This window comes from Benincasa hispida, chromosome 12 (assembly GCF_009727055.1).
Source record: "Benincasa hispida cultivar B227 chromosome 12, ASM972705v1, whole genome shotgun sequence".
In the NCBI taxonomy this organism is placed as follows: Eukaryota; Viridiplantae; Streptophyta; class Magnoliopsida; order Cucurbitales; family Cucurbitaceae; genus Benincasa; species Benincasa hispida.
The window spans coordinates 40,286,632-40,300,722 of NC_052360.1; the positions used below are offsets into that span (position 1 = coordinate 40,286,632).

General features: G+C 33.1%; 1 protein-coding gene across 1 annotated transcript; it reads right to left on the reverse strand.

Annotated features, from left to right (window-relative positions):
- Positions 1–10,577: 10,577 nt before the first annotated feature.
- On the reverse strand, positions 10,578–12,606 carry LOC120068227. The gene is made up of 4 exons (XM_039019940.1): positions 11,915–12,606; positions 11,365–11,484; positions 11,098–11,257; positions 10,578–11,023 (listed from the first exon to the last, which is right to left on the reverse strand). Exons 1-4 carry the CDS (start codon positions 12,478–12,480, stop codon positions 10,850–10,852), a joined length of 1,020 nt encoding a protein of 339 aa, XP_038875868.1. The 5' UTR covers positions 12,481–12,606; the 3' UTR covers positions 10,578–10,849.
- Positions 12,607–14,091: the final 1,485 nt, after the last annotated feature.

The following is a 14,091-nucleotide window of genomic DNA, read 5'->3' on the forward strand; positions in this document are numbered from 1 at the left end:
GGAATGTGCATAAATGGTACATTCAAGGCAAAATTCTTGTAATGAATGTGTTGGATCTAGAGTTCCCAAAAAAAAACCATAAAGAAGTTGCAATACCAAATCCTTACTCCCAAAAAGTATTCAAACTGAGTAATCTTACCCAAAGCAACCTTAAACCTTAACTCAAGCATCTTGATTCAAATCTAAACTACAAATAAATAGTACCCATAAATTATCAGAGCTCAACATATTCTCTGTTGTGCATGCCAAAACATAAGCATAAGCATATGAAAGAGGAAAGAAGGAAATTAGTATTCAAAATCTAAAACTCACATGATCCAATGGCGACAAAAATGAAGAATCCAAGAAGAATAGGGCCAACAAGGCAGCCTTTCCCTTCTTTATAGCGGTCTCAGGCACAACCCCTCTTCAAAATATTCTTCTTCAACCTTTCCACCTTTCAATCCTCAAGATGCGTGAGGTCGTCTACAAAACCCATCAATCAAATCAAATCAAATTATAAATCAAAAAATCTGCAATGCCAACAACATGAAAAGGGGGAGCTTTCAAAATATAATTAGTGTTCTTTCTTTTCTTCCAAAATGCTTGCTTGTATTTTCTCTTATAAGAAGTATTGAATATAAATTGTGAAAGAATGAACCATAAGTTTCTTCCAGCCTTGTACTTCTACAATCTTCATCGAATAAGTATATCCAATCTTGTTGTCGACTTCAATGTTTTAGATCTACGTATTCGGTTTGTAAAAGACTGTAAAAACTTATGAGGGACTTTTTGTGGGATTGGAAAAACCTGTCTAACCTATAAGAAGCAACACAAATCCACATATTCGACCAAGTAAATCTACCTTTGTCTAAAGTGAGAACTAAAATGTTGAGACGATGACAGAATTTAAAACTATAAAAAGTAACCACATTAGAGTCCCTTGTTAAGTACCAACAAGATCCGCAAAGACCAAAATATTACCAAGTTGTAATTAAGTTAATTTCTTTGTTCCTTAAAATTTTCCTTCTCTTTTCTCCTACAATAAGTATTGTATACATTGAGAAACAAAGAGAATTCGTACTATTATATTCCAATAAATTAATAGATTGAGTAGAAGACAACTTTTAATGACGTCATGATGGAGTTTACAGTAGAAGACTCTCCAACACGCCAACAAAGAATAAAGATCAATAGAGCTAGAAGAACTGGAGCTAGTACATTAATAGAGAAAAATACATTTAATGATTAAGAGGTACTCTGTTTTCAAGCCTCTACTACTTCGCCGATAGAAAACTACAACCCTTAAAACCTTCCAACAAAAATAATAGACTTAGATCCCTGTGCCCAAATAATCCATAAGCAAAACAAAAATACAACCGAAAAACACAACCATTCATGGACAAAACAACTTTCCAACTCTATAATATTCATGGACAAAACAACTGCATTTCAACGACAATAACCGATAGCCTCCTCCATGTAGACTTATATAAAAAGAATTAGCTCTTAATGTTTCAAAACAACAATGAAGCTAGGAAAATTTGTGAAAAATAACAAGAAAATTGGAACAATCATGTTGTAACACAATTAATAATGTTCATTTTTCATAATTCGATAACTTTGGACGTCCATATACATTAATTTTTGTGATTTTTAGAGACTAAGGGAGAAAATAAAAGTAAAGGCATCAATGTTGACAAGTTAAGAAAATAATTTTTCTGAAACTACTTTAATTTTATCTAAGAGTGCCAATAGTCAGCTTATGTTCGATGATGAAAGCACAAGAACGGTAATTTGAAAGAATAGAGAAACTAAAAGTTACTGCACAATAGCCAAAATAAAAAAGGCTTGAGCCTCAAAGTCATAAACAAGCCCAAAGATAACAACTAACAACCAAGTTCAATAATTATAAAAAATAAAAAAAAATTAAAAAAAAGGATACATCAGATATTTTTTCAACGATAGTGTAAATATTGAAGCAAGAACTAAAGGGACAATACTAGCACCATAAGGAGTAGGAACCATATGGATGGTGACAAAGCTCCACTTTCAAGTGTCCTTGCAAGGAAGAGTATTGGACTTTCGAATCTTGCTACCCCATTATTGGGTATTTGCATTCAAAAGTTAGAAAATCAAGCAAAACTCATTTGAGCACTCCCTTACTCTCCCATATACTAAAAGCAATCTTACCTTACACTCAAAGTAATCTTACTTCACACTCAAAATAATAAAGATCATTAAACTTAACCAACTTATTTAACTTTTGAAAATAGACCTAAATAACACTTGAACACACAATAGACTCAAACAAGAATTTAATCACACAAAGGGATATAAATCAAACTTTAGTCAAACACAATAGGCTCAAAATTAAACTTTAATCACGGAGAGGTCAAAAATTCAACTTTCAAAAAAACATAAATGTGGGGCTCCACTATTTTTTAAGGATGACAAGACAAAGGCTTCCGTCACTATTGATATTTCGGTGAAATACTTTACTCTTAAAAGTAACTTGGATCAATAAACAATATACAATTTTTAAACCTCGCAACCCATTCAATAAAAAACGAAGACAGTACCCACAGAATCATCTTGAACACAGATCATCAAATGCAACAAACAAAAAGATAATAAATATTCTTATTACATTGCAAGTTGAAATTATTTTGTTTATATAACTAAATTTGGGACATCAAGAAAATCCTTGCATCATGAAGTGAATATAGCATAACCTACCGCTCGATACAATTATGATACAATTTTTCTTCATGCTTATGGAGAATAAAATGACATTGCAAAAGTAAAAATAAAAATAAAAACAAAAATGGAAAATGTATGTTACAATAGAGCAAAAGCAAAAACACAGAGGAAAGCAAGAAAATAGAATTTTTCACCCAACCTACAGCGGCATAAACTCAATTTTGCTATCATTTATGAAATTGAATGCCAAAAATAATCAAAGAAACCTAATAAAAAGACCCAAATCCTAAAAATTGAGCAAAATCCCATAAATTACAAGGAAACCCTAAATTCTTAAAATCAAATAAAATCCCAAAATGTCTCACCTATCGTGGAGATATCATCTCATTCAAACAAAAAACAAAAACAAAAAAAAGGGAAATTTGAAGAACAGAAAGAAAAAAACAAGGAATCAATTTACCAAGAATCAATAGGAAAACAAAGAAGGAAGGTCAAAATTGGATTGTGATGAAATTCGATGTTGTTTCTCTCTTTCTTCGTTTCAACCATCTGTAAAGTGAGGGATGTGTGTGTGAAAAACCAAAAACCATATGTCAGAAACAAAGAAACAAGATATATTGAGAATTGTTTTGCTGCAAATCAATTCCAACCAATCGAATTACCTCTCTTCCTCTCTTGATTTCTTTGATGTAATTTTCTTACCTTTCTTCCGATCAATTCACTGAATATTAGTTTATGGAATTTAAATCACGATTACTTTCAAATGGAACAGCAAAGAGAAAATAAGAGACAAAAAAATCCTATAAGGTAATTTTGGAGGAAAAAAAATAGAGGGTTTAACTGTAGACTAACAAAAATCAAAGAAAACATGGGAGATTTATGAAAGAGTAAGAAATTTACCAAGTGAGTAACGATGGAGAAGAAGCTGGAGATGGATTGTCGTTCAAACGCATAAGAAGAAGTAGATGTTGTGAATGAATATGGGGAATGAAAGGAAAAAGAAATAAAAAAAAAAATCGGGGGAAGAAAGTTGGTTTTGTTTTTTTTTTTTTAAGGCGGAATTTTAATGCCAGTTTTAAACCGACATTAGAGGTATACAAGGATGATGAACCTCAAGGAAAAAGAAATAAATGTTATTTCCAAACCGAAAAAGTTTTACACAGGGTCCACGTCTGGTACGAAACTCATTGATGATAAGAAAGTTGGTCCTTCTTCACAAATGAAGAAGAAAAGAAAAGGAAAAAAGAAAACCGCTGCGAAGAAAAACAAAACAAAACTCCCAAAGGAAAATGTTTTCATTGTGGAGAGGTTGCGCATTGGAAGTGTAATTGCACATAATATCTAGCTGAAAAGAAAGCAGAAAAGATTAAACAAGGTAAATATGATTTACTACTTGTTGAAACATGTATAGTGGAAAATTCTCACCATACCTGGATATTAGATTCAGGCACCGCTAATCATGTTTGTACTTTTCTACAGGAAACTAGTTCTTAGAGAAGACTTTCTGAATATAAGATGACTTTCAAGGTGGGTATAGGTAAAGTCATTTCAACTGAAGCAGTGTGAGATGTGAAGTTGTTTTTTGGAGATTCTTTTATCTTGCTCAAGAATGTGTTCTTTGTACATAAGATGAAAAGAAATTTGATCTACATTTCTTGTCTTTTAGAGAATATGTACAGTGTATCTTTTGAATGTAATGAAGTGTGTATTCAAGAGGTGTTCATATTTGTTCTACTGAACCTGCAAATAACTTATACATATTACGACCAACGGAAGCAAAATCCATTTTAAATATAGAGGCGTTTAAAACGGCAGAAACTCATAATAAAAAACAAAAAAAAAATTCTCCTAGCACCCATCTTTGGCACCTAAGCCTTGGTCAAATTAATCTCAACAGGATTGAGAGATTGCTAAAAAACGATCATCTAAATCAGTTAGAAGACAATTCCCTACCTCCATGTGAATCATGTCTTGAGGAAAAAATGACGAAAATATCTTTTTCTGACAAATGTCTTCATGACAAAGAACCTCTTGAACTTATACATTCAGACCTTTGTGGTCTGATGAATGTTAAAGCTCGAGGAGGATATCAGTATTTCATCACTTCTATTTACGATTACTCTCGATATGGCTATATTTATATAATCAGTCACAAGTCTGAAACTCTTGAAAAGTTCAAAGAATTTAAGACTGAGACTGAAAATCAATTAAGTAAAATAATTAAAACACTTCGATCTGATCAAGGTGGTGAGTATATGGATTTGCAATTCCAGAACTATCTAGTAGGTCAAGGAATCCAATCCCAACTCACAGCACCTGGAACACCACAACAAAATAGTGTTACAGAAAAGAGAAATCGAACCTTATTGGACATGATTCGGTCTATGATGAGTTATGCTCAATTACCTCAATCCTTTTGGGGATATGTAGTACAGACTGCAATTTATATTCTGAACATTGTTCCGTCCAAAAGTTTTTTCAAAAACACATATGAACTATGGAAAGGACACAAAGCAAGTTTACGTCATTTTCGTATCTGGTGTTGTCCAGCACACGTGTTGGTACGGAATCCTAAGAAATTGGAAACACGTTCGAAATTATGCCTATTTGTAGGATATCCCATGGCAACAAAAGGAGGATACTTTTATGATCCCTAAGAAGATAAAGTGCTTGTATCAACAAATACAACATTCTTCGAAGAGGATCATATTAAAAATCATCTACCTCGCAATAAGCTAATATTGCAAGAACTATCTAAAGATACTACAGATAGATTAACAAGAGTTGTTGATCAAGCTGGTCCATCAACAACGGTTGTTGTCCCATCACGTCCAACCCAAGAGTTGGGAATGCCTCGTTGTAGTAGAAGGGTTATTCAACAACCTGAACACTACATGGGTTTAACAGAAACTCAAAACATCATACAAGATGATGGTTTAGAGGATCCATTAACATTTAAGAAGAAAATGGAAGATGTCGACAGGAAACAATGGATAAAAGCCATGGAGGATGAAATGGAGTCCATGTACTTCAACTCAGTCTAGGAACTTGTAGATCAAGCACAAGGTGTTACACCTATAGGTTGTAAGTGGATCTACAAGAGAAAACGAAACAAAATTGGCAAGGTTCAGACCTATAAAGCCAAACTCGTGGCAAAGGGTTTTACCCAAAGAGAAGGAGTTGATTATGAAGAAACTTTTTCTCCTGTTGCCATGATCAAATCAATAAGAATACTTCTTGTCATTGCTACATATTATGACTATGAGATATGGCAAATGGATGTCAAGACAGCTTTTCTGAATGATTATCTTAATGAAAGTATTTTTATGTCTCAACCAAAGGGGTTCGTCGAAAAAGGACAGAAACAGAAAGTCTGTAAGCTTAATCGATCCATTTTTTGATTGAAACAAGCGTCGGAACCAGGAATATAAGATTTGACACTACGATTAAATCTTATGGCTTTGAACAGAACGTTGATGAATCTTGTGTATACAAGAAGATAGTCAACAAAACTGTAGCATTCTTACTTCTATACATTGATGATATCTTGCTCATTGGGAATGAGACAAGTTTTCTTGCTGAGTAAAGAGATGGTTAGCATCACAGTTCCAAATGAAAGATTTGGGTGATGCTCAGTATATTCTAGGAATACAGATCTTTCGAGACCGAAAAAATTGAACATTGGCACTATCTCAGACATCTTATATTGACAAGATGTTGTCAAGGTATAATATGAAAAATTCCAAGAAAGGTTTATTACCTTTCAGGCATGGAATTCATTTTTCGAAGGAACAATGTCCTAAGACACCTCAGGAGGTTGAGGAGATGAACAAAATTCCATATGCTTCTGCAGTTGGGAGTTTGATGTACGCTATGTTGTGTACACACCCCGACATATGTTTTACAGTTGGAATCGTCAGCAGGTTCCAATCTAATCCTGGACATGGTCATTGGACCACTGTCAAAAATATCTTCAAGTATCTAAGTAGAACGAGGGGCTATATGCTTGTGTATGGACCTAAGGATTTGATCCTTACAGAATACACCGATTCTGATTTTCAGACTAACGTAGATTCTAGGAAATCTACCTCAAGATTAGTTTTCACTCTTAACGGAGGAGCTATAGTTTGGAGAAGCATCAAAGTTGTATCGCTGACTCCACCATGGAAGCGGAATACATGGCTGCATGTGAAACTGCTAAGGAAGCAGTATGGCTACGCAAATTCTTAGCTGAATTGGAAGTTGTTTCAAATATGCACCTGTCTATCACACTGTATTATGATAACAGTGGTGCAGTCGCTAACTCAAATGAACCTAGGAGTCACAAGCGTGGAAAACACATTGAAAGAAAATACCATTGATTTGGCTAGTCCGGTTCAGAATTGGCTGGTCCGATTCAGACAATTCGGGTCCGGTTCAAACTATTTGAATTTGTTTTAGAGCGATTTGAGCGGTTCTGAAGCTGTTTTGTAATAATTTGGTTTTTGTTTGCTTAGTTATGCCAAAACTAAAGTCATATCAGTTAGTATTTAATTATTTATGCATGTGATGTATGTTATAATTAAATAAATCTTGTATGTGCATACAGTATGCCGCGTAGATTTAAAATACCACCGTAGGAAGCATGTTACATGCATTGAAAGTATATTATAAACTGTTATAATATATAGTATGCATGTTCAGGTTTCTTTTCTTTAATATAATAGTTATATTAGATATTGAATGTCTTTGTTGTTTGTCGTGGATGTTTAGCATGTCTAAAATTTGGTAAGCTGTTATAAAATTGGGTTAGACGTTTAAAGTCCATAACAAAGAACAGTTGCATACTCACTTAGGTTAACCACTTGTTTTAATAGTTAAAATAGGTCATTAAACTTGTAAAACTAAGGTTACAAACTCAACCGGTATATAATCCTGTCGAAGGCTGGGGGTACTTAAGTTGATGGTCTATGGAACACCTCCTACCTGGGGATTATGGCCGAATAATTGAGCGTTGGTAACTAGTTTTATGAGCATTCGTGAGCGGTGTGAGGTAATAAAAACGATTTATCACCTAGACATCGTAGGTTTAAATCCATTTATTAATGTTATACTTTGATAAACAATCTAGACTTTGGGTTGTTTTTATTAGACGAAAATACCCTTAGTATAAATTTACCTAAACATTTAGAACACTTTAATGGGAGATTAAAAGTTATTAGCTCTCACGTCCTCAAGAGTTCACACCATGAGATCCATGCTCGGCTTCGTATTAATTTTACCTCAACTTCTCCATTCGGAAAGTATTTGCATGGGTCAATAAGAAGGTGAATGAGGGAAGTCGTTCATAGTAAGTGGGTAAAGGAAATGTGTCAACATTCTCCTACGGTCTCCTCTATTAGTTTGAACCGTGAGATTCCTATGTTGCACCTGTTGTCGTTTTTAGATGGCACTAGCTAGTCGTTAACCACGGCGATCCCCATGGAGGGTTGAAACATAGGATTCAGAACAACCCAGGCTTCAGTAAAATGAATAGGGTCTTATAATTCCATCTTGGGTATTTGTCTTCTATTTTGGATGCATACTCTTATCGTTCTGTAAGATCTGAAAATGGTGGGTCTACACTTACAAGACTTACTAAGTGTTAGTAAAGATCTTGACCGAAAACGATAACTATCGAAATATGAGCTATTCTGGAGATAGTATTTGGTCAAGATATGTTTTGCTTTTGTGAAGGAATTCTTGACTGCCCTTCGATAGTATTTGTTCTAAATCACTTAAGTATCGTTGCAAAAATAATGATTATGATGAAGGAACTCTTATACAAGAGTACCTATGAGCGGAAGCGGATCTTTCCAATTTCATTGTGACAGAATTTTCACACATACATTCTAACATATATATATGCATTAAAAACCCTAATTACAAAAGACTAAGAGACTTACCAGTTGAAGACTTTCTTCACAAGAACTCAGTCTCACCGTGAGTGAACTCCTCTCACTCTTTCTTGTCCAGCAAATAATCTCCTAGCACCACCACGGTCGTCTACACGAATAGAAAAGTACAAACACAAGGCAATGGTGACGATACCACCACTGAAGCCCTCAGTCTTCCCGGAGTGAAAATCTAAAAGGTGGACTTTGATGGAATTGGTAGAGGGAAGGAGGAAAAGAAATTGTGTACTACGTACAAGCAAGTGGGAGATAGGGAAGACTATCGTATAGTCGGGTGCTTGATCGTCTAGGTTAGGGTACATGATCGTGTAGTAATTGCTAAGTGATCGTCTAGTAGTAGGTAAGCGATCGTTTAGGAAATCGCGGGCGATCCATTAGGAAACGCGGGTGTGTGATCGTTTAGTTGGCGGGCGCTATCGTATAGGCTCTCATAACCGTCCAATTAATAAAATAATGACTATAATCATATTATATTCTTAACATATAGTTTGATATCATATATCAATCTATAGTGTTTTCTCCTCTACTTGATATAAATCATATTTATATTAAATTTCCTCCAAAATAATGTATCTCATACATTTAGTCAATCATATCATATACATTTAACCAATTCAATTATATCATATATAATCGAACTCCCTCTTGTCAATTTGAACATTTCAAACTGTCCCAAAAACTGATTTTCAACTTGTATCCAAGCTACCAAAGGAACCTTATGAACCTATGGCTCGAAGCTCCAACGGTACGTGAATAACTGACTAAACTCTTTAGCCACGAGATCTACCATCCGTTAACTGTCAAGCATATCCCAAATCAATCTTCTGATGATATTATACAAAAACAACACAGCATGCATATCCCAAATCAAAAGATGATATATTAAAAGAGATAAAACAGAGCATATTTTATCAAAACTTTTCTATACTCGTGATTTTGAAGAAAGTTGTGACATCACTGTATAACAAATTTGTTCGAAGAATAACCTAACTGACTTATTGATAAAATCATTACCAACTACCTTTGGAAAATCAGTGCACATTGTTAGAATCCGACAAACTCAAAGATCTGGAGTGATATTTTCATGAAAGAGAGTAAATATACTGTATTCTTTTTAAGAGTATCAAATTATATGAAATAGTGAATTTTTTCCTAATAAGATTTTAACAAGACATATTTCATATATAATTAACATCTAAAAAGAGTATTATAAATATGTTAAACTAGGTGTAATGTAGATGTTCATTATTAGTGTTCGTTGACCATGTATCACTTATCTATCACCTCATATATCATTCATGTATCTCAAGATTACACACTACTAATATCCATATAATCCAACTCTAGATTGTCAAATTACGTATAAATAGTGACCTTTTAGTGGATTTTGAGAGAGATATTAGACATCAATCCAATAAAATTGGAGAAATTAAAGAAATTAATCTTGTATTGTCTTATTTATTAGAAACTAATCTTTTGTTGCTTTATTTATTTTAGTATTTATTATATTTTATTATATTTATTTTAATATTATATTCTATTGATACCCATATTTCTATTCAAGTTCAAGTATTAAGAGAAATAGAATCACAAATATCCAAAGTAATGAAAATCTTAATTTGGATGCGAACACAAACCCCCCTAATTTGTACAAGTAAACATACCTTCATGGTTGAAAATCTTAAATTGAATGCACACACAAACACAACCCTAATTGTATTTTATCTATTATTTGTTATGTTTTTTTTTTTTCTTTTTTTTTTTTGTCCTTTGGAGACATCTGATAATTTGGGCACTTTTTTATAGCTAATTTCACGACACGAATGACATTCGAGTGTCAAAGAAATCCGAAAAATCCTAACCCAATTGAACTTCAAAAACAAAATTAAAAACGTAAACATTTTTAGGACCCCATGTGATGTGGCTTGGTATGGAGATGATCAAAAGACTTATACAACATAGTAAGAAGAGAGAATAATATTGCAGAAAGTAGCCATTTCAGACAAACTTGGTTCCCCAACATCTAACCCCCCCAAGAAAAAAGACACAAACAAACAGCCTTTCATGTTTTCAATTCTCCCCAAACAAACTGTAACGGTCGGGGAGACAATGAAAACACAAGCTACACACGCCTTCATCCCCATCGACCTAGAAAAAAGAGGGAAAAGAAAACATCCCAACAACTATGTTAACATCTTCTTCACTTCTTCCTGTTTACACTACTCGAAGCTCAACTACTGAACTTTCTTAAGCGGCTTACGAGGAAGACGAGGTATACGCCTTCCAACGTTAATCCTTCTGTATCGACGCCGACCATTACTCGCCGGATATAACATCACAGGAAGATATTGATCATTGCAACACCAAAAGATTTTGTTCTTGAATGCATTCTTTAGCGCTTGCTTGCCCTGAGTATTCAATGAAACCGTCACATCAACAATGAATCGTAAATAAACAAGTTTAGAAAATCAAGAGAATAAACCTGAATTCTAGCCTCAGTAATCTCACAAATCTTCTTGTTGACATTAACATCCCATTTCTGATTGTGATAAGCAGCACAAAACTTGTATGCAGCCATAGATGAAGTGAAATTAACAAATGCATAACCCAAATTCGACACTTTCCCTTCGTACCATGATCTCCTATATAAATCAAAATAAACCAAACAAGATTAATATCATCAATCTTAACAACCTCAATGAAAATGACGAAGAATAAAAATAGGGTATTATTGTTCAAACTTACTCACATGAAATCCATAGGCAAATAAACGAAATCATATTCAGTAACACAGAAATCAGGTTCAGAATCCCTCTGTTGGTTCATCATTAGACAGTATCTGTCCAATAACTGAAGAAGATCTCTCCTCCTGCTCTACCAACATTCTCCATAAGTGTTTAACCCAACAAAGAATTGATGCAAACCCAAATATTGAATATCCAAACCAAATGGAGATGATAATGATGAATTACAATTGAAATCAATTACATGCTGAAATATTTCCAAATGAGGAGGAGGAGACGAAAAATGAGAAAGGGCAGAAACCAAAGAAAGTGCAGCATGTATTAATTTAATACAAACATTCCCATTATACAATCGAATAAATCAATTCATGTCGATTCACCGACAAACTACTAAAAATTGGAATTAAACCCATAACCCCACTTCAGTTTATACCTTTAATTAACCCTCCTCCGAGAAAATGTTCAGAAATCCAAGAATTTGCTAAACTCGAAGATTATTATTATCAATTTTTTAAAAAAGGGAAAAACAGTTAAAGAGAACAGAAGAGAACCCACTTGAGTTGATTTGGAATATTTTTTATCATCATCGTTGTGATTTCCGAGCAAGGAACAGTTTTCTCAACTGGGTTTGCACCGTCTCCTTCGTTGCCGCCGCTATTGATTTTTTTCTCCACCCATTGCGGCGGAGATTTGATTTGATCTCTACGCGGCCCACTAGAGACAACAAACTCTCGTCTGAACCCACCGTCTGCTTTGCAAATATTCTTCGAATCCGTCATATCGCCACCGCTGAAACCCACAGCCGTCTGATACGACGGCCACATCACCGGAGGCCAAGCATTGTAGCAGCTAACAGAGGGATAAGTATGAAACTGCCAAAAGTAAGCGGAAGTGGCACGTGGGTAATAGAAATTTCCATAGCCAACGATATGAGGCGGAGGAGGAGGAGGAGGAGGCTGAAGAAACGGCGGGGGAGCAGAAAGAAAAGGGTGAGCATTGGGATTCAAAGGCTTGGAGGCCATGAGAGGGTTGAAAGAGTAATGAAAATGGGAGAAGGGGAAGGAAATGGAAATGGGTTGAGGAGGAAACGGGAGCAGAGGGTTAATATGATGAGAAGCCATGGTTAGGGTTTGAAAGTTTTTTTTTTTTTTTTTTTAGATTTTTGGTGATCCAATGATGAAGAATGGAAGTGATAAGTATAATAGAGGTCATGTCAAGTTATAAATGTTTTGTTTTTTAGTACAAAAACAAAAGACAAACTGAGTTTTGCTCCACCGACGGTTGGCGGCGTTGTTGGAGGGAGTGTAAGAAATAATGGAACTCTTTTTCTTTTTTCTTGTTTCAGATTTCGTACCATAATGATTTCTTTAAAGATTTGATGTTATTTTATTTTTATTTGTATTATTAAAATTAGCACCAATTTCCGACGATATATCAACTTTTTTTGCACCATATTTTATAAGGTTCTTGCACGGTTAAAGGAATGTTACTTTTTTTAAGTACACCATACAGAAAGGTTAATAATAATCCAAATTGGAAAGTAATAACTTTTTGGTAAAAATAGTTTTTTTATCCCTGGTCCGTTAATTTTGAAATGTTAAAATTTGTGTTTTTTTTTTAATTTAGTTACGAAATTTAAAAAATTATATTTTTAGTTTCCATTTTCATTCAGTACTCATTTTATTATATATGTATGTTTAAATTTATGGGTGGACAATCATAAAGTTAATAGCATGAGCAACTGAAATAAAGATGAGGGTTGATTTATACTTTTAATTTTGATTTTTTATTGAAGTAATTTATACTTTTAATTTTGATTTTTTATTAAATACTTACTTCGATCTTAATATATTAACATCTATTAATTAAATTGAAATAATTCCAAAATAAGATTTTAAATTTAATTTTATTAGTAATAAAAAACAATCAAATTTAAAACCATACATCTTTTAACAAATATATAAATCTCTTTACATAATAACTTTGGAGACGTTTGGAACAAACAGTTGGTTATTATAGTTAGGTTAGTAGATATTATTTTAGTTTGTATTATAATAGTATGTGTTTGAGGTGCAAACTATTTGAATTTGAGAAAAAAATATTAAACAATGTAGCAATAAATAAAAAAATGATGAAGATAAAATAGTAAAAACTGTAACAAATAATAAATACCGTAGTAAATGAGAATTTTGAAATAGTATTGACGGTAACTAATTGAAAAAATAAAAAAATAGTATTTATTGTAACAAGATGTGATTATTATGATCTTATAATAAATTTTGTCCCAAATACACCTTTTGTTTTTTTTTTTTTTTCTTACATCCCTTAACATTTTATATTCCAAAAAGTGTGTTTAAATTCTTGTTTCATTTTATTTAAATACATTCAAAATTATAAATAAAAAATACCTTACTTCAATTTACAATTTAAATTATCCCAAAAAAAAAACTTCAAAAAATTAAAAATTTTCAATTATTTATATCACTTTAAGAAGTTATGTTTAACCATGCACACATTACCGTGGAACTCTCTATGTTCTATATTTTTTTTACCATGTGGTCCTAGATTTTAAATTGAAATTTTTGCGGGCATTTGAGGTAAGAAGCTAATTGTTATAGTCCAGAATATTAAAATTAGGTTGTAATAGTTTTTGTTTGAGGTATAAGTTATTTTAGTTTGAGTTATAATAACATATATTTAAAGTGTAAACTATTTTAATTTGAGAATAAAAT